General features: G+C 34.8%; 3 protein-coding genes and 1 long non-coding RNA gene across 5 annotated transcripts in view; 2 read left to right on the forward strand and 2 right to left on the reverse strand.

Moving 5' to 3' along the window:
- LOC116027331 (fluoride export protein 2-like) overlaps window positions 1-1,955 on the forward strand; it is a 5,972-nt gene extending 4,017 nt beyond the window's left edge. Inside the window, exons 5-8 of the mRNA XM_031268890.1 lie at window positions 432-530; window positions 639-831; window positions 928-1,343; window positions 1,571-1,955. Coding sequence (XP_031124750.1) covers window positions 432-530; window positions 639-831; window positions 928-1,343; window positions 1,571-1,786 — 924 coding nt within the window. The 3' untranslated portion in view covers window positions 1,787-1,955. The remainder of the gene's footprint in view (window positions 1-431; window positions 531-638; window positions 832-927; window positions 1,344-1,570) is intronic.
- Window positions 1,956-2,429: 474 nt separating this feature from the next.
- Window positions 2,430-4,980, reverse strand: LOC116027330 (probable inactive receptor kinase At4g23740). Its single transcript, XM_031268889.1, has 2 exons — window positions 3,338-4,980; window positions 2,430-3,255 (listed from the first exon to the last, which is right to left on the reverse strand). The coding sequence occupies exons 1-2, from the start codon at window positions 4,557-4,559 to the stop codon at window positions 2,600-2,602; spliced, it is 1,878 nt and encodes a 625-aa protein (XP_031124749.1). The 5' UTR covers window positions 4,560-4,980; the 3' UTR covers window positions 2,430-2,599.
- A 5,955-nt stretch (window positions 4,981-10,935) lies between these two features.
- Window positions 10,936-14,504, forward strand: LOC116026833. Of its 2 annotated transcripts, none has more exons than XM_031268246.1 (3): window positions 10,936-11,047; window positions 11,270-11,326; window positions 11,521-14,504. In XM_031268246.1, the coding sequence occupies exon 3, from the start codon at window positions 11,574-11,576 to the stop codon at window positions 14,280-14,282; it is 2,709 nt and encodes a 902-aa protein (XP_031124106.1). In that variant the 5' UTR covers window positions 10,936-11,047; window positions 11,270-11,326; window positions 11,521-11,573; the 3' UTR covers window positions 14,283-14,504. The 2 variants fall into 2 exon arrangements, with proteins under 2 accessions (XP_031124106.1, XP_031124107.1); XM_031268247.1 differs by having other exon boundaries at window positions 10,958-11,047; window positions 11,247-11,326.
- A 4,840-nt stretch (window positions 14,505-19,344) lies between these two features.
- LOC116027870 lies at window positions 19,345-21,266 on the reverse strand. Its single transcript, XR_004100008.1, has 2 exons — window positions 20,989-21,266; window positions 19,345-19,858 (listed from the first exon to the last, which is right to left on the reverse strand). It is a non-coding gene; the product is annotated as an uncharacterized LOC116027870 (long non-coding RNA).
- Between the last annotated feature and the right edge of the window lie 832 nt (window positions 21,267-22,098).

A 22,098-nucleotide genomic window follows, 5' to 3' on the forward strand; every position in this document is an offset into this window, starting at 1 on the left:
TTTTTTTTTTTTTTTTTTTTTTTTTTTTTTTTTTTTTTTTTTTTTGTCCACTTCCAATAGGCCTATTTCTAATGCCTATTTCACTCTAATTAAAGGATTCATACATCTTTTATGGATACGTAATTTATTAAATCTGATAAAGTTTAATAGGTTACTTCTGGTTAGGATTTTCATTGCCTAATAAAGAACTTGGTTTAGTAGTTTATCAAAGGTGAAAGATGAAAGGATTATAGGATCAATCAGTTTAATGTCTTCCAAGCATTAGATATACATCTCTTTCTTAAGAACTTTACAATTCTAATTTCTATTTGTATGTAATCTGGTCTAGCTTAACTGTGGTCTGTTTGCTGAATTTGCTTACTCTATCACTGTGTTGGTTATTTATTGTGTGCCCTTCAAAAGTCATCCCTTCTGTTATGTATTATATGCAGGTTTTGCTGAGGTATGCTCTTCAGAAATTGTTTGGACCAGGAAATATTGGTGCCACAAGTGATCGAAGCTATATGTATCTTGACCTTCCTTCTAATATGGTAACCTTTGTGCTTTGCTTCCTCTTCTTTCTACATGAAAACACATGTCCCAGATAATGCTCAATCTCACATGGAGCCAAGAATTTATATCTTTTGTTTGTTTCATAGGTTGGTTCATTTTTAATGGGTTGGTTTGGCGTGGTTTTCAAAGGACAAATTTCCGAAATTTCAGATCAGTTGGCCATTGGATTGTCAACTGGTTTTCTGGGAAGCCTTACTACTTTTAGTGGTTGGAACCAGAAGATGCTTGATCTCAGTCTTGAAGGTCGATGGGGATTTGCAGTACTTGGCATTCTTATAGGTACCGAATTGTTCTTAGAACAACTTGAGTAAGTTAACGTTTACAACCGTCTTCTGTAGTTTGTGCTGTCGTTGATGGAGGTTTCGATTCTTGCAGGTTTGTTTCTTGTAGCCTACTCGATTATTTTTGGTATTGAGACTGCGAAAGGCTTTCAATGGATTTTGAGAGAAACATCTACGAGTAAAAATCCCAGCTCCGAAAGCTCTTGGAAGATGAACAATTTCAAACGGCAAATAACAGTTTCATTAGCGTTGCTGCTTATTCTGGCTGCTCTATGGAGCATGTGTATAGCGCTGGAGGCCAACGAATTTAAAAGAGGCAACAGTGAATCCCAGTTGTGGTTGGCTTGCCTTGTTGGACCATTTGGCGTCTGGATCAGGTGGTTCTTAGCACGATTAAACGGACGAGGTCTGGGGAAATCAGGCTCGCTGAAATGGGTACCCTTTGGAACCTTGATCGCCAACGTCTCTGCAGCCTGCATCATGGCAGCTCTAGCAACCTTAAAGAAAGCGGTAACTTCCGTTATCATTCTGCATTTGCTCTCTTCTTCCTTTTTGTGGCACTCAATACACTAACTAGGCTTCTTATATTCACCGTTATGGATTAAACTGTTGGGCGAAGACCTGAAAGACCAAGTCGAGCATACTGAAGGCAGGATGCTGGACCTGGCTCTTCAAACTTCTGTTCGATACGAACTTGTGTGATTGACAATTTACTCGTGACTTGTGTGTCGATGCAGGTGAAAACGAAGGACTGCGATACTGTTGTTGCCGGGATTCAGTTTGGGTTGTTGGGTTGTCTTAGTACAGTGTCAACCTTTATTGCTGAATTCCATGCAATGAGAGAGAGCAAATACCCATGGAGAGCATATGCATATACCATGGCTACAATACTTATTTCTTTTACTTTAGGGACTTTATTATACTCTGTACCAGTCTGGACAAAGGGATACTAACCAGAGGATTAGAGGATGATGTTTATGCAAAATCCTAGCTAGAAATTAGAGATAGAAATAGGGGATCTAAGCTATTAGGGGAAAATATAAAGTGATCATGATACATTGTGATTTCATTATGAATATGTTGAACACACTTGAGTAAACTGCATGAGCTTTCTTGGTAAAATCAGAGTCTGAAACACTATTTTGGTCAGTTTTAATATTTAGTTCTATTTTCATTAATTATTGAGACAAGCCACTTGACCATAAGTTTCTTGAAGGTGCCCTACGAGACTAGCTTAGTTGGTTTGACCGATTATCCTAAAACTTTGTTCCAACGGTAGTGTAGGGATTCAAATGATCAAATCCCACTAGAAACTTGAGAGGTCATTGTGAGACCTTAATCGATCAGAGATGATGTAGACTTTTATGAATAGAGTGTACAGGCAAGAGGTGGGAACCTGAGGACTGACTAGGTGTCTTGTGATTTATTTCCTCCGGCCCCTGTTGGGGTGGTTCTGGGGACTTAAAAATTAGTGTGACGTAAGTTGGGAAACCTAAGGTATCGAAAAAGAAAGTTTCTTGGAGGTGTTTTACATTGGTTGGTCTATTGAGTTGCAGAGTTTAGAAACATGATAGACAGTTTGATAACCAACTAGTGTGAAGGTAAGAATTGAAATTTATAATTAAGTCAACATGATACAGATAGGATTCACTGAGACAGTGAAAAAGCATTTCAGCACCACTGGAAGAATAACATGATGACAAACTAGGATCAAAAGAAAAAAACAAAAAAAAGATGTCTGGTTTCTGTTCTTCAATCTGCAGGTTTTAGTAATCAGAGTCAAGCAAAGAGGGTGATGTTCTTGAGGTTGGTGTTTCTGATTTAGCTTCACATAATTGGTGGCTATTATCCCCATCAATCAGCCGAACACCCTCAATCATCTTAACAACCTCTCCAATCTTAGGCCTTTGATCAGGCATCCTCACCACACATGACAGAGCTATCTGCAACATCTCCACCATCTCTTCCTCAATGTTTGGAGACCTGAGCAGCTCCACATCAAACACTTCTGCGGTCCACTCTTCCCGGACGACCGAATGCACCCACCGGACCAAATGTATGATCTCGTCCCCGCTCGTCGTGTGCACGGGGGACTTCCCGGTGAGGAGCTCAAGCAACAACACGCCAAAGCTGAACACATCAGACGCCTGTGTTGCCTTTCTGGTGTCCATAACTTCTGGGGCCCGGTACCCAGCCGCACGTGCTAGGGGCGGAGGCAACGACCCCATGATCGCTGACAGACCAACGTCGGCTACACAGCCGTATCGCCTCGAGTTGAGAAAGATGTTCGAGGATTTAATGTTGCCGTGTACCATCTTCCCCCCATTTGCTCCATGGATCCCTGCAATTCCCCTCGCTGCACCTATGCCTATCTTCACCCGCGTTTCCCAATCCAAAGGTACCATATTTTCTCCCCTATTTCCTGCACATTGAGATATATATATATATATGTCAGAGATTGAAGAAAGATTCATACATACATTATATTTATACATATTACATACCATGCAACATTGCAGCAACACTGCCTTGGCTGAAAAAGTCACAGACAATGAGCTTCTCTTCTTTGGAATAGTAGTATGCTCTGAGCTCAATCACATTCTCATGTTTTATGCTTCCCACAACCTCCATTTGCTGCTCGAATTCCTTCATCCCGACGCCCACTTCCTTCAACCTCTTCACCACCACCGTCGTGGCATCCTCTAGTATCGCTTTGTAAACCATACCGAACGTTCCTTTCCCAAGAACCTCTGCTGAAGCTCTCAGGAGGTCCTCTAAATCGAACGCATAGTTACACCCCTCGAAGAAAACCAGACTATTGTTTGCACCTTGCCCCCGTGAAATCGCCTTTTCGGGTGACATAATACGCCCCTTCTCCAGTTTCCCCAGGAAACCCACATCGCGTTTCCTTCTCAGACAGCAAACAAGAAACACAAAACCAAACCCAAGAATGGCAATTACACTCCCAGAAGCTACAATTCCAAGCAAAGCTTTTTCACTCAATTTTCCAGTGTTGTGTTGGGGAGGCAAGGAAACAATAGGGGGACTAGAAACAGAGAAATCTAAGAAAGAAACATCATTTCCAAGAAACACACTTTTGGGAAACCTTTGAAGTGACTTTGGCACAAATCCAGTAAGATCATTGTTAGACAAATTCAAATTCTGCAGCCTAGGTAAATGCAAGTCAGGGATTTCCCCTGAGATAGAATTGTTAGCAAGGTTTAAGGAAGCAAGACGAGTCAAACCCGAAATCGAATAAGGAATGCTGCCATTAAACCCATTGTTAGACAAGTTAACACTAGTAAGATTCTTCCAGACAGAGAAATCAGAAGGCAAAGGACCAGACAAATTGTTGTGCTGCAAATAAAGGCAAGACAAGTTCTTCAAGTTACCAAAATCTGGAGGGAAATTCCCAGAAATCCCATTGGATCTGAGGCTCAAGATCTGCAATGCTGACAAGCGGCTAAGAGTATTGTTTGGAATTGGGCCATTAAACCCAACCCCAGGTAGCCTCAATGCTATCACTCTTGACCCATCTCCATTGCAGCTCACCCCAGTCCAATTCTTGCACACAGGCACCCTCTCATCCCAGTTCAGAGCCCTTGAATGAGGGAGTTCTTTAACAAACTCCAGCAATGCCTGCTTATCATCCTCAACAATGGTGGCATTGCCTTCTGACAAGACCAATAGCCACCATATCAGACCCAATTTTCTCAGCCCCTCCATTCAAGATTCTTTTTTGATCAATATTTCAAACTCTTGAACACATTTTGGAGCTAGGAAGAAGAAGGGGTGGGAGCTTAAAGCAAAAAACACACACTGACAGGTGACAACTATATATAGGAAGGAAGAGAAGCAGATTCCAAGAATGGTGTGTGGGAAAGAAGAGTGGGGATTATTTAATTTAAAGAACTGGAGATCACAAGGTTTGGAAGTTGGAACTTGGAAGGAATAGAGGGAATTCTTGTTTAATTTAAAGGAGGGTTCTTTGGATCTTTGCCTTTGGGCCTGAAAGACTGGAACTCTGAACATGCTTTTTCTTTTTGTTGTTTTTTTTTTTGAAAACTTTTCTTTTTGTTGTTTTGTTTGCTCTTTTGCTTTTTCATTCCCCTTTGGTTTTTAAAATCTGGTTTTTATAGCATGAGTGCCAAATCCAAGAACTTGATTCTGTAAAAGACAGGACTTCACATATTTTACAGCCATTTATACCTGGAGAAGTGAGCTATGGCAATAGTACAGTACCATATTGTCCCCCTTTTATTGGGGGCTGGGAAAGGTTTCTGGGCAGAAAATTCCATGATCAGCCTTAGGGTTTCACAATTCACATATCAAAAAATGGGATGATAAAGTCATCATGGCTCTAAACTTGCTCACTAATCATTCCTTTATAGCCCATCATTCCTTTATATAGCATATAGGTCAAACTTTTTATACTTTCATTCAAATCCAGTTTCCCAATTGGCATCAGATCTGGGCAATGAGTATAATGCAAGGTGCACATGATGATGCAATTGACTTACCTAGATGTTTGATTTCAAATGTTAAAGATACTTTGATGTTATAGATTTTTCCCTTTTTTTGGCCAATTAAAAGAAGACAGAGATTAGTGAATTTTTCAACTTTTTTTTTTTACCATTGTATCGTATTTTAAGATTTTAGTCTTTAAAGATCCAAGATAAATAGTTCTATCTTTGGCACACAAATACTCCAGCTAAGCCTTTCAACTGGTTAGAGACTTCTCAAGAGTGTAGCAAATTAAATAGTTTTAAGTTTTAACTATAATTTCAAATATTTACTTTAAATATAACAATTGATTACTTAAATAACGGAAAATGGTGGGTGTACTCCATGGAGTATAACTCTCCTTTTTATTAATCCATCAAAGCATGACACATAGGATGGATTAAAAAATTAGAGTAGAAAATGAAAATCTATGTAGTATTAGTCTTTAATAACTAAATAACTAATGTTTTAATGATAGTATATTTGGTAACATTATTCATAGAAGATAAAAAAGAAATAAATTTTAAATTTGGTTGTGTACTTGTTTTTTAGGTGATGAAATATTGGTAATTGGCCTAATTCAGTCATTCAGTTGGTGCAATTCAACAATATTAGAAGGCTCGATAGAGTGGCTTAAGATCTAGAAGTTCATCAATCTAGTGCATACTATCTGACAAGTGTGAACCACAATTATTACATTTACAATGAAATCACTATCAAGGCATGAAACATGAATCGTCTTCTTGGTTTCTGTAACTTAGCCTTTTAGTATTTTTAGGAATATATTAATATAAATAGTATTTCTTCACATTGTACTCAAATTGACTCTTGGCAATTGAATTATTATTCTACTCATTTTTACATTCTAAACACTTAACTAATATAGATAACTATACACTTACTTTAATTTTTTATTTTCACCAATCCTATTGTGACTTATTAACATACTAAAATTAAATTTAATGCCCCAATGTTAGACTAAACCTGTCAGTAAGTATATATGTTACAAAAATTTTATAATATATTTTTATAAATAAAATAGTAATTTCACGTTTATAATTCACAATAGTATTATCATTTTTTAAATTTAAGAGTAGCAATCATTTTCACTATTTGAGATTTTAAAATTTTTCATATTTTATTAGTATGAAAAATTTTCCAAAAGTTAAAGCTAGCAAAGCATTATTATGAAATAATCAGTTTTGGTGCAAGGGAGTCTTTACATCATCACCTAAGTGGACAATTATATTGTACTAAGTACTAACTAAAGGCAACAATCATTTCTTGTACTTTATCCTGCCCTATTCAGTATTGTTCGCCACCACAAATTCTTCTTTTTCTTAATTTAAAATTGAGTTTTTTCCACTTTTTGTCCTATGACTTTAGTGCCTCTGTCAATTTAAGTACACGACTTTCATTCCTGACATAAGTAGTGCTTGACTTTAATTTTTTTGCCACTTTTAGTCCTTGACTTTGAATTTTTTTTTTTTCCACTTTTAGTCCTTTCGACCATTTGAGCTACAACTTTTAATCGAAATCAACAAACTGTTGTGCCATTAAGGTTAAATAACATTTAATGTATTTAGGGATTTATCTATAGACAATTTTATCCTTAATGGCACAACAGTTGTTGATTCCGATTAAAAGTTATCGCTTAAAAAGAGAAGCAGAACAAACACATAACGTTTCTTTTTCCTATTTTTTATCTGATTTTATTTATAAATATATTTAGCGCTTTATCAAAAGACACTTTTACTCTTAATGGCACAACAATTTGTTGATTTCGATTAAAAGTTGTCGCTCGGATGGCCGAAAGGACTAAAAGTGGAAAAAAAAATCAAAGTCAAGGACTAAAAGTGGCAAAAAAATTAAAGTCAAGCACTACTTATGTCAGGAATGAAAGTCGTGTACCTAAATTGACAGAAGCACTAAAGTCATAGGACCAAAAGTGGAAAAAACTCATTTAAAATTTCTTTATCATTTCCTCTCCTCCCAGAAACATTCTCCGGCAGTAAGTGCCACAGTTTTCAATTTTGGTAATCTATACCTTAATTAATTTATCCAATATTTGTATATTTTTTGAAAATCTCATGGCTCTTTATAAGAAACGGGATGTTACCACACTACATAATAGTTGGCTAATCCATCCAATATGTTTGTGTTTTACGTTGAGAATATTCTACGCTACATTAAAAAAAAAAGGAGTGAATAATGGGTTTATAATATTTTGAGTTGTGCTAGGTAATTTATTGGATTCAAACTTTTAGGACCCGTTTAAAAACTTGAAAAATATTTTTCAGAAAATGATTTCTAAAAAATGACTCATTTTCAGAAAATATTTTAATTTTTTTTTTTTTTTTTGTGTTTGGCTGAATGTCTGAAAACTATATATTTTTTTGTTTGGCTAAGAGTTAAATTTTTTTTTCTATTTGGCTCATTTTCCTGAAAATAAACATGTTATTTGTAATAACAACAACAACAACACCAATAATATGTTGTGATTTTTTCAAAAAAAAAATGTGGTGACGATGGTGGTATTGTAACACCCCCAAATTCACATACGTGCCTAGGCTAAATGCATTAAAGCTTAAGGCATGATTAAAGGATTATAACCAATTGGCTACTATCATTAAATTGATAAAGCCCAAAACATATAGGATGCTACTGTCGTAGCTATCCATACTGGGATAGCTGCAAGGCTAAATCATCAAATTAAACATTCATAATCCTAATTATATTCATAAGGGTCATAGACTCGGTGTCTAGGCACCATATATACAAAATTCATAAGGTAAGTCTAAATGGAAAGCTAAACATTAGAGTCATTACATGCTCTACAAAATAGTCAACACTAATGAAACTACCTAGGAGCTAGATTCAAAACAAGACAACTCCATCTAACTCCTCTAGCACACTCGGCTCATATCGTCCAGATCCTAAAATGGGTTAAGTAAAACAAGTAGAAAACACCCGGTTAGCATAATTGCTAGTATAAACCACTCTACCTTGTAAAATAGTTTATACATATATAGATTGAAAAACTTGAGGTTTGATACACATAATCACATTATACATCAACTTGCAACATATAATTTCATGGGATATACCATACTAGATATCATGTAGAACCATGGATATACAATACTAGGCATCATATAGAATCATGGATGCACAATTCTAGATATCATATAGATTCATGAGAATACAATATCAAATGACATATTCATTGAACAGGTTGCATACATAGCATATTCGTTTTCAAACTAAGTCACATAGATCATACTCACATGATTATGGATGTAATTAGAAAATGTTTCAATGCTTGAGTAAAAAGATGTTAAGTGACATGGATAATTATAACATCATGAAGAATTCATTTATGCTAGCAAGGTAAGGAAATGGTTTACTCATATCATAATGTATAACTATCATACTCATCATCAAGAGTGAGAAATGGCTCATAGCAAAAGATATAAGTATACTTTCTCAATACTTTACTTGGGATCAATAATCTCATCATAAGAAAATATACATTTCTTTATAATAATACTGGAGGAAACCTTTCATCAAGTACTTTCATCATTCTCATACATGAAGGGAGGTGAGGTCACCACCATATGTGTGTGACCTCACTGAGGACTGAGTCACGAAGATCTGCTTCATTATAAATCATCATAACTCATAAATCACATGTGGAATCAGGACCGCTACCTTGCACACCCCTAACTGGGATTCCAATCCCAGCAAGTAATAGCTCAAGTCCTAAAGTAAGCTCAAGATTTTTCTACCAAACTACTTTTCTACATAATCCAAGATTTTCTACTGGATTTCATGTCATCATTTCATCATATCATGTTATCATATCGTGCCATCATATCATTTCATCATTTCTGTCGAAAGGACTGCAGTCCAGTCCGGTCCTCCAAAAATATAGATTTTCTTAGATCCCCTTTCTTAAAAAGATTGATAATATAATCTTTAAAGATTTCTTCATGATAGATCCAAAAATGGAGAATAAGACACTTATATGGTTTTATATGCACATGAAATCAAACTAGTATAGATATAGATTTAAAAAGGGTTTTAATGTGAAAATATATTTATAATACACATGTATTCATTCTCATAAGTTTCATGATAAGAGCATAGTCTTTTATGCAATATATGCGGGTTTGGTAAATATAGACATAGGCATGAGGTTGCAAATAAATGCACAAGCAATAATTACATAGATGATTCTACTCATCATCATACTTCTAGCATGACATTTTGATGTCAAAGATAGAATGCATAACATTCACTTTTCTTTTCAAAATTTCCATACTTCAACTCAGGATCCTATTTGCAAATAGGAGCACCATAAATCATTTCACAATCCCATTCTTTCAATAAATAGGGATTTCATGTTTAAGCTCATAGATTATCTCATAATTCCATTTCAACTAGGAACATCATACTTTAATCACATAATTCACTTCATAATTTCAGTTTATGTAGGAATATCATGCTCATTCATATTGCTCATTTCATAGCATTATTTCATATAATAATATCAAGCTTAGACACATAGCTTAATCAAGATACCACTTTTCATGAAAACATCATACTTGGGCGCATAACTTAATCATAAAATCATATCATATAGAAGTATCATCATATTTAATCTCATAATGTCATTCCACAAGGGAATATCATGCTAGATCACATAAGAACATATCGAATAGGAATATCACATTTAATCAACAATTTATCTCATCATAGGTAACCAATAGATCAAGCACCCGGACTCACAAATGCGAGGTGGCCGGACCCAATAGGCAAGGGTTACGCCCCAAAATCAGTGAGCCCATCATTCCCCGCGAGATTGGAAGTAGGGCGTCGAAGCCCACCGCCAAGACCTTGCGGGGCTAGGGTCTTGGAGTGGCAGGGCTCCTAGCCCTACCACCCTCGACCTGCGCACCTCGCAGGGCCAAATCCGCGGGCCCCTAAGGCCTATGGGAGGCTCTGCTCCCTCTTGCGGGGTAGCCCACGAGATTGGCTGAGAGTGGAACAGAGTCCAGCTCTAGCCATTTTCTTCCACCTACAACCTTAAAACTTCCATTTCCTAGACCTTGGCATGACCTCAACACATCAACAATGATATTATTTCATACAAACATCAACAATAAATCAATATATTCATCAAATAAATCACACATCATCAACCAAGCTCATCACCAGAGCACCCCTACAAATATTCACATTTTACAGACACATTTTATCAAAGAACCCATTTGTTAAAGTTATACAAATTCTAAATACTGATATATAAAATCCCTAAAGTTTTAGTACTAGATACTTACATCTACACATTAGCTATTAATTCAACAATTATTTGGTCTCAAACAAGGATAATATTAAAAAAAATATAACCGATCCAAATCATCTTTTCAATTGCACTATATAATACGGAGTATTTGATATTATAATTTATATAATTATATATCGATCTAAATATTCTTAAAATATTATAGTAATCCATTCCGTGCATTGCATGAGTGAAAATATAATAATAATAATAATAAAATCTTCAGGCTTTTCCAAATCCCTACCCTCTGCGCTTCGCTTGCTGACTTGCTGTGCTGCTCGTCGAGTCGTCGCCGGACCAGTCGTCCAGTTCTCCTCGACGGACCACAGCTCCGGTCTCCTCTCGGACCTTCCTGTCGACGAAGGTATTCACTACTGAGGCTTGATTTCTGATTTTTCTGATCACATACCACAAAACCTTGATTTTTTAATTTGAATTTCCTTAAATTCTCTTACGGCATGCTTTTGTTGATGCTTCAATGAATATGGCATACCACTTTTCATCTCCATTAAAGCCTTCTTTTATATTTTATTTGTTTACCAAATTTTATTTCTTCCTTTTAGCTAAACTTAAAAGTTTCATGAAGGTTTAAGGACATCTTCCAAGAAGTCTATGAAGCTTAATGGAAATCAAAAGCTTAATGGTGAGAATTCTCTTTCTTGGGATAGATAGTTCTTGCATTGACTATTGTTGAGACTAATTGTTCCATTTTTGGTTAGTTACCAACACTGTCTCATTGATGATATGGCTGCTTATGCATTGAAGAGTGATGGTGGTTATGTACAGATAAATTTGCAGTTTTGATCACTAATGTATGTATTGATATTATGTGAACAGGGGTTGAATCGATGATTATTTGAACAGGGATTGAGGTTCTCTAAGGAAATCTAATGGAGTTCTCGGAGGATTGGAAGTCCCTGTGGCCCATATCCTCCATCTTCTCTCCTCCACTCCTCCTCTCCAACGAAGGATCTTCCTCTTCCAAGCGGCGTCGTGTTGAGAAAAACCCTATCGGACCTCTGATTTTTAACCCATGCCAGGAAACACTAACCCAACTCCTCAACTCCCCCTCTCTCGCCCCTCGACTCCCTCCTCTATATCCAGACCTTACCCTTCCAAGATTTATCTTAACTTCAAGCACCAACAACCAGTCTATTGCCTCTACCATTGCATCAAACATGGGGCCCCAGGTTTCTGACACCATCCACAACTTCAATGCTCTTCAATTGCTTCGTTGCCCAAAAATAAAAGCTGACAACGAGACCATGCATGATATGGTTCTTGCTTTTTTCCCCGCCGGAGATAATTATGACCAGCTTGGGTTTACTATGCTCAATTTGAATGATTCTAAATTGAGTGTCCAGAAATTCAAGGATGGGAAAGATTTCGTTGTGCATAGCCGCAAGTTGAATCATCGGATTTTGAGATTATTGGTAAACCCTGTTGCTGATTATGATTGCTTTTATTCTTCTCCCGGTAATTATTGTTATTCATCTTCAAATTATACTTGTATTGGGTATGTCATGGTTTGTACCATGTATTGTGTGCATTGGTACAGTGTGAAGATGCCTAAAGAGGTAGGAAGTATAGTCTTAGATTATGTGGGATGTGCTGGTGTTAAGTTGTTTCAGGGTTCTGCAGTTGTTAATGCCTGTTGGAGTCCACATTTGAGTGAAGAGTGTGTAGTGCTGCTGGAGAGTGGTAAACTATTCTTGTTTGATGTGAGTTATTGGTTGAAAAATGAGAGATTGTTAAACGTAGAAGGAAAGAAATTAAGTGTTTCCTGGGATAATTTGAATGAAAATGGGAGGTGGCTGAGTTGTGAATTCAGTTGGCACCCTAGAATTTTGGTTGTTGCTCATTCTAGTGCTGTTTTCCTTGTTGATTTGAGGTTTGACAAGTGTGAAATTTGCACTTTACTGAAGATTGAGTTGTTTTCTGTGGGGAAATTTGATAGATTTGTTGCCCTATCTAGGTCAGATTCCAGTGGGTTCTGTTTTGCTGCTGCTTCAAACAACTTGTTGCTACTGTGTGATGTGAGAAAACCATCCATGCCAGTGTTGCAGTGGGCCCATAGTCTCCAAAATCCAGAATATGTTGCTGTTTTCCAATTATCTGAGTTAAGACCAATTATAGAAGATGATAATTTCAAGTGGGCATCTGAATCAGGCCACTGTATTTTATTAGGTTCATTTTGGAACTGTGAATTTATTCTTTTTTGCTATGGACCAGATAATGAGAGAGGACCTGTTCTTTCTGAGATTTCAACAGTCTGCAACTCATTCTATTCGTGGGGACTCCCTTCAGAACTTTCTTTGTCTGGTCGTGATTGTTTTTGTGGGAGTTGTCTTATAAGAAGAGATTGCCTGAAGGATCTTCTTCCTGATTGGATTGATTGGAAACAGAAGAAAGACATTATTTTGGGGTTTGGCATTCTTCAAAATGATCTGCATGTTCAATGGGATAATTTTGAAAAATCTGTTGGGTTTTCACTTATTAGGTTGATGTCCTCTGGCAAACTAGAAGCTCAAAGATACTCTGCAGCATGGGAATTTGATAAAATTTTAGAAGCAGCTCACAAAGAGTCAACTTTTAGAATTGAGGACAATTTTTTGTATGACATAGGCAATGGTGAGAATAAGCTGCGAAAGAAACATGAATATCTGAAAATTGACTTTCTCAAAGACTATTTGAATGGTAATGTTGCTAAAATTGTTAGCAGGAGACAAATAGAGCTTCAGAAATATGCTGAGGAAAATCAGTCAAAGTTCCATCAAGAGATATGTGAGAAGATGAAGATTTGCAGCATCACTGCATTGAGATCACCCCTAATTATTTCCGATATGCTCAAAGATGCCAGATTTCCTACTAGCATTCATGAGATTTCTTTGAAAAGCATTTGGGGCAGTTTGCCTATGAATCTCCTGGCATTAGCTTTCTCTGCCTCTAAACTCTCCGATCCTCACCTGAAGCAGAAGAGAGCTACTTCTAATGTGGGTGATATTCTTGATAAAAACCCATTGCCTTTTCCCTTTGGGAATACATATGAAAAAGTGCAGTCTTCCAATGCCCTTGTCAGTCCAGCTCTTCCTACTCATATTCTGATTCTTCTTCGTAACCAGCAATTGGTAGAAAGGGATATTTTACCAGTTGATGATGAACTCCGACTCAATTGTGATAAAGTAATGGAAGCAGCACGTGCATTGCAATCTTCTGAGCCCTACAGTGACAATATAGTTTCCCTTGCTGATGATAAAGATGTCATGCCAAATGCATCTGAAAACCTTAATGTTTTGGGAATACACAGACCTACATTTTCTTCTCCGAATTTGGCACTAGAAAACTCCAAACATATGATGTATGAGACCTTTGTTTATCAGAAACGCGAAGAGCCTATATCCGATGCACAGAACAAGGTGACAGCAGTGGAGCTGTTCGATGAGGGATGCCCATTACAGTTGAAGTTCAATAGCTGTGATTTTGAGTTGACACCAACAGAGCTGGATTTGTTTCAGCAGTTAAAGAGGCAAGGCTTAAATTTTCAGAAAAGTTTTCGACCATATCAAGAATATTTAATCAACTCACAGAGATTTTTGTAATTTTTTTAATCTTTTTTGAAGTTTAGATTCCCTTTTGGAGGGAGTTGTATGTACAGCAATTTTCTTAGGTTTTAATATGTAATTAACCACCACCCCACTTCCCTTTACAATATGTAGCAATTGTTGATGTTTGTTTGCATCACATAGCATAATTGTGAAATGAGTACAGTATTGAGATTTGAGACTGCAATTCAAGGAAGTGATTTAAATAGTTTGGATGAATCTTCAAAGTTATATAGAAATGAAATAACCCATATTGGCTTTTCTATAGTAAATTTTTCGTTATTTTATTTTTTCTAGTTGATGGTGCAGAAAGTAGCACTAATGTTATATGGAGTATTGTACTGAAAATTATAGTAACAGTTTGCATCTGGGGCACTAAATAAGATCTTAATGGTACTGGCCACATCTTATATGATTTATTTAACTACTAACAACTGCTCCATTGTTTCATTAATGTTCTTTCTCAATGTTGTGAGTTTGTCTGCCTTTATGTAAGTAGACATTTTGTATTTCATCTTTATACATGAATATACATTGTAACATAGTCAGTAGTACTAAAAAAAAATACAGGAAACATCACTAGAAACCTTACAAAATGTACCAGGAAGTTGTTTTTGGTTGAGCCATGACCGTAGGTATAGGTTAAGCTACAACCATATTGCCAAATATCAATTGCTAGTTGCTAGGAGAAAAACCAATAAACTATGTCCTCGTTTTTATAGGTCATTTCAAGTACAGAAAAATTTTGGAAAGGTAGCTTAAACCAACAATTTACATTAAAAGGTAAATTAAGAGAGAATTTAACATTATTTTATAATTTGATGATTCTAACATTGTTTATAAAATTTGGAAGTGTTATTTTCTCATCTTAAATTTAAGTCATTGTATTCACATCTTTATTGAAAATAAAACTCTTTATATTGTTCATAAATTGGCAGCCATAACACGAGTTTGACAAAAAAAAAATGTAAATAAATACAAAAATCAATCAAGTAATAATGCATTAAACGATAAAGGAAAAATGATCAAAAAGACCTTTAAACTTTACTAAAAAAAAAAAAACAATTAGACCTTTGAACTTTAAAAGTCACAATTAAATACATTAACTTGTCATTTTTGTGGGTCTAGACCTAATAGCTAGTTGTCCATCGATAATAACCAATAATTAGGGTTCTGGTTTCGGTTGTCGACGACTAGCGACTGTCGAACAATCTCGTTCACCTTTGTCACTGAAGAAGTGATCTGTCAGTAGCCTTCTTTCTCAAGAAGAAGAAGGTGACTATGGTCGCCTTCTTCCTCAAAAGAAGTCACCCATTAAATCTCTCTCTTTTTTTTTTCTTTTTTTTTTTTTTTCAGTGAGAAAGGTGACCAGTGACTTTAGAACGATCACCGGTTGTTGATAATTGAAACCAAAATTCTAATTACCGATTATTATCTGTGGAGAATCGATTATTGAGCTTAGACTCACAAAAATAATAAGTTGATGCGTTTAATTGTAACTTTTTAAAATTCAAAAACTTAATTACCTTTTCTTATAAACTTTCAAGTTTATTTAATCATTTTCTCAAGTTAAATTAGGAGAGAAATTTAGCATTACTCATTATAATTCTATATTTTAGTTGAACCTCTTCTAACAAATTTAAAGCATATCTTAGTTTAGGTTTTAGGTTATCGATCAAAAGTTTTATAGCTAAAATAATTTTAGATCGAGCCTAGCTAGTTGAACTCAAAGCCTAACATTTTTTTTATATTATTAATATTTACCACTCGAATTGATAATTTTATATGAATAAAGTAATTGTATTTTAACTGATTTTATATTATAACAATTGAGTAATTTTCGATAAAATAATACTAGATACCCTTCATATATATTTTCCACTAATCTATTCCTCATTATGTGATATTATCTACTTGATAACTAATTATTTTTTCTTTTACTTAGTGGTGGGGTTCGTTAATTCATGGACACCCTATGCATAAAAAGGGGAAAAACATTAGAGGAGAAGAAAGCATTTTTCATTTAAGGGTGTGTTTGGAAAGCAGGAAAATGACTTCTGGAAAATGTTTTCTGAAAAATGAGTCATTTTCCAGAAAATAGGTTTATTTCCTATGTTTGGGTGTGTTCTGGAAAACTGTGTTTGTATGTTTGGTTCATTTTCTAGAAAATGAATAGAATTTTATAATTATATATTTTTATTATTTTTTTAAAAATATTAAAATATTTATAATATTATTAAAAAAATATTTTAATTATAAATATTTATTATAAAAAAAAAAAACTAAACTCCCCCCCCCACCCCCCGGTTTTCGGCGGAAACCAAACCGCCGGAAACCATGCGGAAACCAGGGCACTGCTCTGGTTTCCCGTCGGAAACCAAAGCAGTGCTCTGGTTTCCGTAGCCTAGTAGGAAACCAGAGCAGTGCTTTGGTTTCCATTCCGCAAATTTGATCTTTGACTACCGATTACGTCCCTCAACTTTAAAAATCTTAATCAATTTGGTACTCTGTTTGTTTTGTCATTAGACATCCGTTAACTCGGGACCAATTTGGTAATTTCGCTATAGTTAATGAACCATTTCAGTAATTAACTTTTCGGAGAAAATGGTGCATGTGATGACCAAAATGGTCCCTTAACTACATTAATATGTCACCATAAAATTAATTAGTAGCATGGGTAGCGTCAGTCTCAAGCCAATTTAATTTTTTATTTTTAGTACTAAATGTAGTTGAATCTATAAAATCATGGTATTTCAAGATCAAGAAAATTGAATCGGAGCAACAAAGAAAGTTTAAAATAAACACACTAACACGGTGTCTCCAAGCATGGTTCATGTTCCCAAAAGTGGCAAGGCTCTTTCTTGGCTCAAACGCATGAACTACAACAAGGTTGAGGTTGAATCTGATGCTCAAACTGTCATCCGAAGCATCAACTTCGTAACTCACTCATCTTCCTTTGACCGTGTAATCCAGGAAATTAACGATATACTATGTCTTCTAGATAACGTATCTATTGTTTTTGTCAAACGTTCTGTGAATGGAGTTGCTCACTTGTTAGCTAGGCACTCTATTTCCAATGTAAATCGTAAGGACTGGTTCGTCGAACCTCCTTCCTTTATTTGTAATGCTCTTTCTTTGATCTTAATGAATGAATTCTATGTTTTCAAAAAAAAATAAAATTGACAAACAAAAATAGAAAACGTTTAAAATTTGGACAAACGTAGACAAAACATGTTTGAAAAATAGGCAAATTATTGTGTGGATCATGGTCCACACAGCTATGTGGACCATAATCAAATGTCCATTTTTAATGTACTAAATGTACATTATTTTTGTACTGAATGTACATTATTTTTATACTATAAAAATAATGTACATTCAGTACACAAATAATGTACATCCCCTGAATATAATACATTATTTTTATACTAAATGTACATTATTTTTATATTGAATGTGCATTATTTAATAGTATGGTCCACACAGCTGTGATTGTGAAAAATATGTTTGGGCCTTTGATTGGACACCAAAAAACATTTCCCAAAAGTGTTGGTAGTTTTTGATTAATTTTGAAATAACTCAAATATAATGCATCTCCCAAATTCGTTTGAAATATTTTGATGGAATATGTTGAAAAAAATATTATAAATCAAATACATTTGGGGAATGGGTTTTATGTATTATAGTTAAAATATTCGAAATGCATCTCACTAAAATTAAAAATATATTTTGGATCGAGACGGTGGCTACAATAATTTTTAAAATTTTTATTTTTATACCATATTAGTTGCTCATATTCAATTTCTTGAACTTGAAATTTTATTATTTTATGAATTCAATAACATTTGAGAGTTTTTTTTTACTGAAATAGACGATTATAAAAATCGAGGGATAAAAATACAAAACTTTTAAAATTTGGACAAAGAGTTTGTGCATTTAGTTTTTTTTTTTCCAAAAATACCTAAAATGCATCTCCCAAATGCGTTTGAAATATTTGGATGGGATACATCAAACGCAATTGGGAAATGCATTTGACAAAAAAAATATTATACATCAAATACATTTGAGAAATGCGTTTGACATATTATATGCTAAAATATTCGAAATGCACTTCACAAACGCATTTGACTATATATATTTTTAAAAAATATTGGTTCGAAACTGATGCTACCCGTGTCACTAATTTGTTTTAATTTCTATTTTTTATACTATCTTGGTTGCTTGCTCTAGTTCAATTTTCTTGATCTTGAAATTCCATGATTTTATGGATTCAACTACATTTGTTAAGAATACTCAAACAAATATAGTTGAATTCATAAAATCAAGAATATTGAACGATAAAATACAAAATATATACCAATTTTAAAATTTTGATAAATTATTGAATATTTTTATTTATGTTATATCTAAATATAAATTTAATCGAGATATTAGATATTAAAATTTCACAAATACTAACTTGAAAGTAAAAATGTTATATATTCCGCTCGATATCAACAAATATTTTACATATTTGGTCTAAAAAATATTTATATTATACTCCGTATATAAATTAAAACTTGAAATCTAACTAGTTTTTAGATTTTGGATGATGTTTGTAGATATAAGCTCAAATATTTTTAGTTATGTTATATTGGATATAAATTTATCCATATATCAAATGTTAGTTTCACATTTATGTAAGACTATCTTACAAGTCTCAATCCGTGAGACGTGTTGAATCAACATAATTTAAGTCATAAAACCAACCAAAAATCAACTCATAAACTTAACTATGACCCGTGAGACAATCTCACATAAGTTTTTGTCCAAGTCCAAATATTAATACTTCATATTTTACATATGCTACATTTAAAAGTATAAGCTCCTGATTAGATTCAAAATGAGTATATGAGTTTATATGGCAAGGTTTGGTCATATGCATTATAGCCCAATCTTAGATTCTAACGTAATCTAAATAAAAAAAATAAAGAATAAAAACTTGTAAACAAACACAAAATAGAGAACTAAAAATTGATGTAAGCTTGACACAATTTCAACATTTTTTTTTTCTGGCATGTTTACTTTAATTTCTCATTTTCTATTTTATGTTTTCAAGTTTAAATTCGGTATTTGGTCAATTTTTTTACTGCTGACCATCCAGAAAACTCACAGTTTCTACTCTGCTTTATACATCGTGTACAAGATTTGAAAGCATCAATCAATAAGCGTAAAACACTAAAACCTGAGAAAACAGAAAATGAAATCGAGGAAGAGCTCAGGCTCTACTTCTTTTGCTCCACTTGACTATCTCTGTAACATTTTGCACCTCAGTAGACTGGTGTGTTTTCTTGAGTGAATCCGCATTTAACATGGATTGAACAAAGTCAATGCTGGTGTGTTTTCTTGACAGGACAGGCAGATGGCTGTGGTAATTATGCACTCTGTGGTGCTTTTGGTAAGTGCAATATCAATAACTCCCCTCCCTGTGGATTTATCCCACTAGAATGGGCAGATTGGTTAAACGGGTGTACCACAAGGATAGAGACAGATTTTTGAAATGCACAAGCATTAAATTGCCAGACACGCCATTCCTAATGGAAGGAAACGAGGTTAGCATGTAGGCATTACATCGAAGGAAACGAGGGACGATTTGGCACTTCATTTCAGTATGTGAATATTACTATTTGGACTAACTACCTATTCCTAATTTGTGAAATGATTTTACTATGGTATTAAGAGGTAATATTTTCAGGCATTGCCATTGTTTTCTTTGGGAAGTGTTATTTTTGGACCAAACTAGAGGGTGTATAAGAACCAGTTTACAAGGTACTAAACTTGCACAAAACTGTGGCTCATTAGCCATTGTGAGATATCAAAGATTATTACACAAAACTATTGCTTGGGTAAAACTATTGCAGGGCATGCTATTAATTGGCACACAAGTAGAGTAGCAATTAAGAAGCTTTCAAAAATATTCATGTCAAGGTGCACAAGAGTGAGAGAATGAAGTAATAATCACAATTGCCAAACTTCAACAAAGAAGTCTCACAACACTTTTACGTTGTGCAGACGGAGGACAAATGATGCTAATATATGAATTTATGCAAAACAATAGCTTGAACTCCATATTTGATTTGGTTTTCTCGATTCATTACTTGAAAATCACTATCAAGACAAATTAGCTGTTTTTTAAAAATATTTTATTATTGTTATTTTGCTTATAGACACTAATTTATCAACTGAATCAACAATAATAATATCAACAATGAAGTATATTTACATCGCAGAAGCGCATTGAAATTGATGTGGGAATATCACGTGGACTGCTATATCTACACCAATTCTGTGTAAAAATCAAAACAACCCAGAATATAAAACGTTCAATTCTCATCAAGAAAATAAGAAGGGCACCGATCTTTGTATGAAAATTAAACACAACCAAAAAGTACATAAAAACCTATAAATCAATACAGCACATAGACAAAACCCACCCATACACAAGAATACATAACTGAATTGACCAACAGTAATTAGTGAAATATAAACCTTTAAAAACAAAACAGAATCCTAAATTCAAAAGAACCAATACAAGGGGGTTTGCAGATATCTACAAGAAAACCACCGATTCTGTATAAAAATTAAACAACCCAGAATATGGCTTCGGAGGACAGATGAGATATTAGACAGGAAGAGGGAAGAAAAGAACGAAAGAAGAAACTACCTCAAGTAATGGAGAATGGAGAAGTCTACAGCCTTCCTTGTCTTCGTCGTCACAAGAGAGGGTGCACAATATGCATAAAAAATTAAAAAATTACTGTGGAGCCTTGCCATTTCGACTCCGCTAATGCTAGAGCCAATTTGGCGACTCACTGCTTGCCCGTGGGCAAGTGCGATGATTATCTTGGAGCCTTGAGGCTCCTTTTATAGAAGCCTCAAGGCTCCCATGCCACTTTTCCCACCGATATGGGAAAAGTGGCAAAACTAAGGGGAGCCGCGGCTCCGGCTCCCCTTTTTTTTTTTTTTTTTTTTTTTCTTTTATTAAATAGTAATACTTATTATTATTATTATTATTAAATATTAATTAAATATATGTATAGTCTACCGAGCAAACAAGGATATTGTTATAATCATGTTGAGTAGATACTAATTTTATGTGTACTCATAGCTGTGACCACGGTTCGATTCCGGATTCGAATTAACGGTTTAGGGTTCTAGAAAATTGCAAACCGGAACCTTATTTAGTTTGTTATTTAGTAATATTATATATAGTATGTATATATAATATGTTTTCTTATTTAGTATTTAGAAAAGGCAAGCGCATTGGGTTCAGATAGTATGCAGTGACTCTCTCATATGGGAGGTCATGGAATTGAGCCTTAGTAGAGACACAAAGTAATGGATTTTGACGGGATCCAAACTAGATTGGGATCGGCTGCTCGCAGGCAATCGCTCCGGCAGACTTGGTTTCCTTCAGATCGCCAAGGGCTTCAGAAGTAGTCTTTCCTCTCTCTATATTCGACTGTGTTTTTGCTCGTGTCTGCGTGTGCATTATTTCTACACTTACTTCTACTCCTTCTGCTGATGTTCATGCAAAATTAATTCTCCTATGTTTCTTAAAATTTGGAGAATATCATGCTAAAGAACTCCATTTGGCACTGAAGTGGCAAATAGTAGATTCGATATTGGATGCAGTGAGTGTGCTATTTGAAGAATTGAATATCAAAATTGGTTGATATTCATTGAATTTTGATTCACTATTAAAAAAAAATTATTCAGTGAGTTTGAGTTTTTCCTGAAGTCTACATTTGGCCAATATCTACCAACAACTCTG

The sequence above is a fragment of the Ipomoea triloba genome, chromosome 8, assembly GCF_003576645.1.
Source record: "Ipomoea triloba cultivar NCNSP0323 chromosome 8, ASM357664v1".
NCBI lineage: Eukaryota > Viridiplantae > Streptophyta > Magnoliopsida > Solanales > Convolvulaceae > Ipomoea > Ipomoea triloba.

Bases quoted from the DNA above. Each gene is read 5' to 3' on its own strand.
- LOC116027330 (XM_031268889.1), bottom strand. From the start codon at position 4,559: ATGGAGGGGCTGAGAAAATTGGGTCTGATATGGTGGCTATTGGTCTTG. The intron at 3,256-3,337 runs GTATGTAATATG...CTCAATGTGCAG, and splicing joins TGTTGCTGCAATGTTGCATG to GAAATAGGGGAGAAAATATG.
- LOC116026833 (XM_031268246.1), top strand. From the start codon at position 11,574: ATGGAGTTCTCGGAGGATTGGAAGTCCCTGTGGCCCATATCCTCCATC.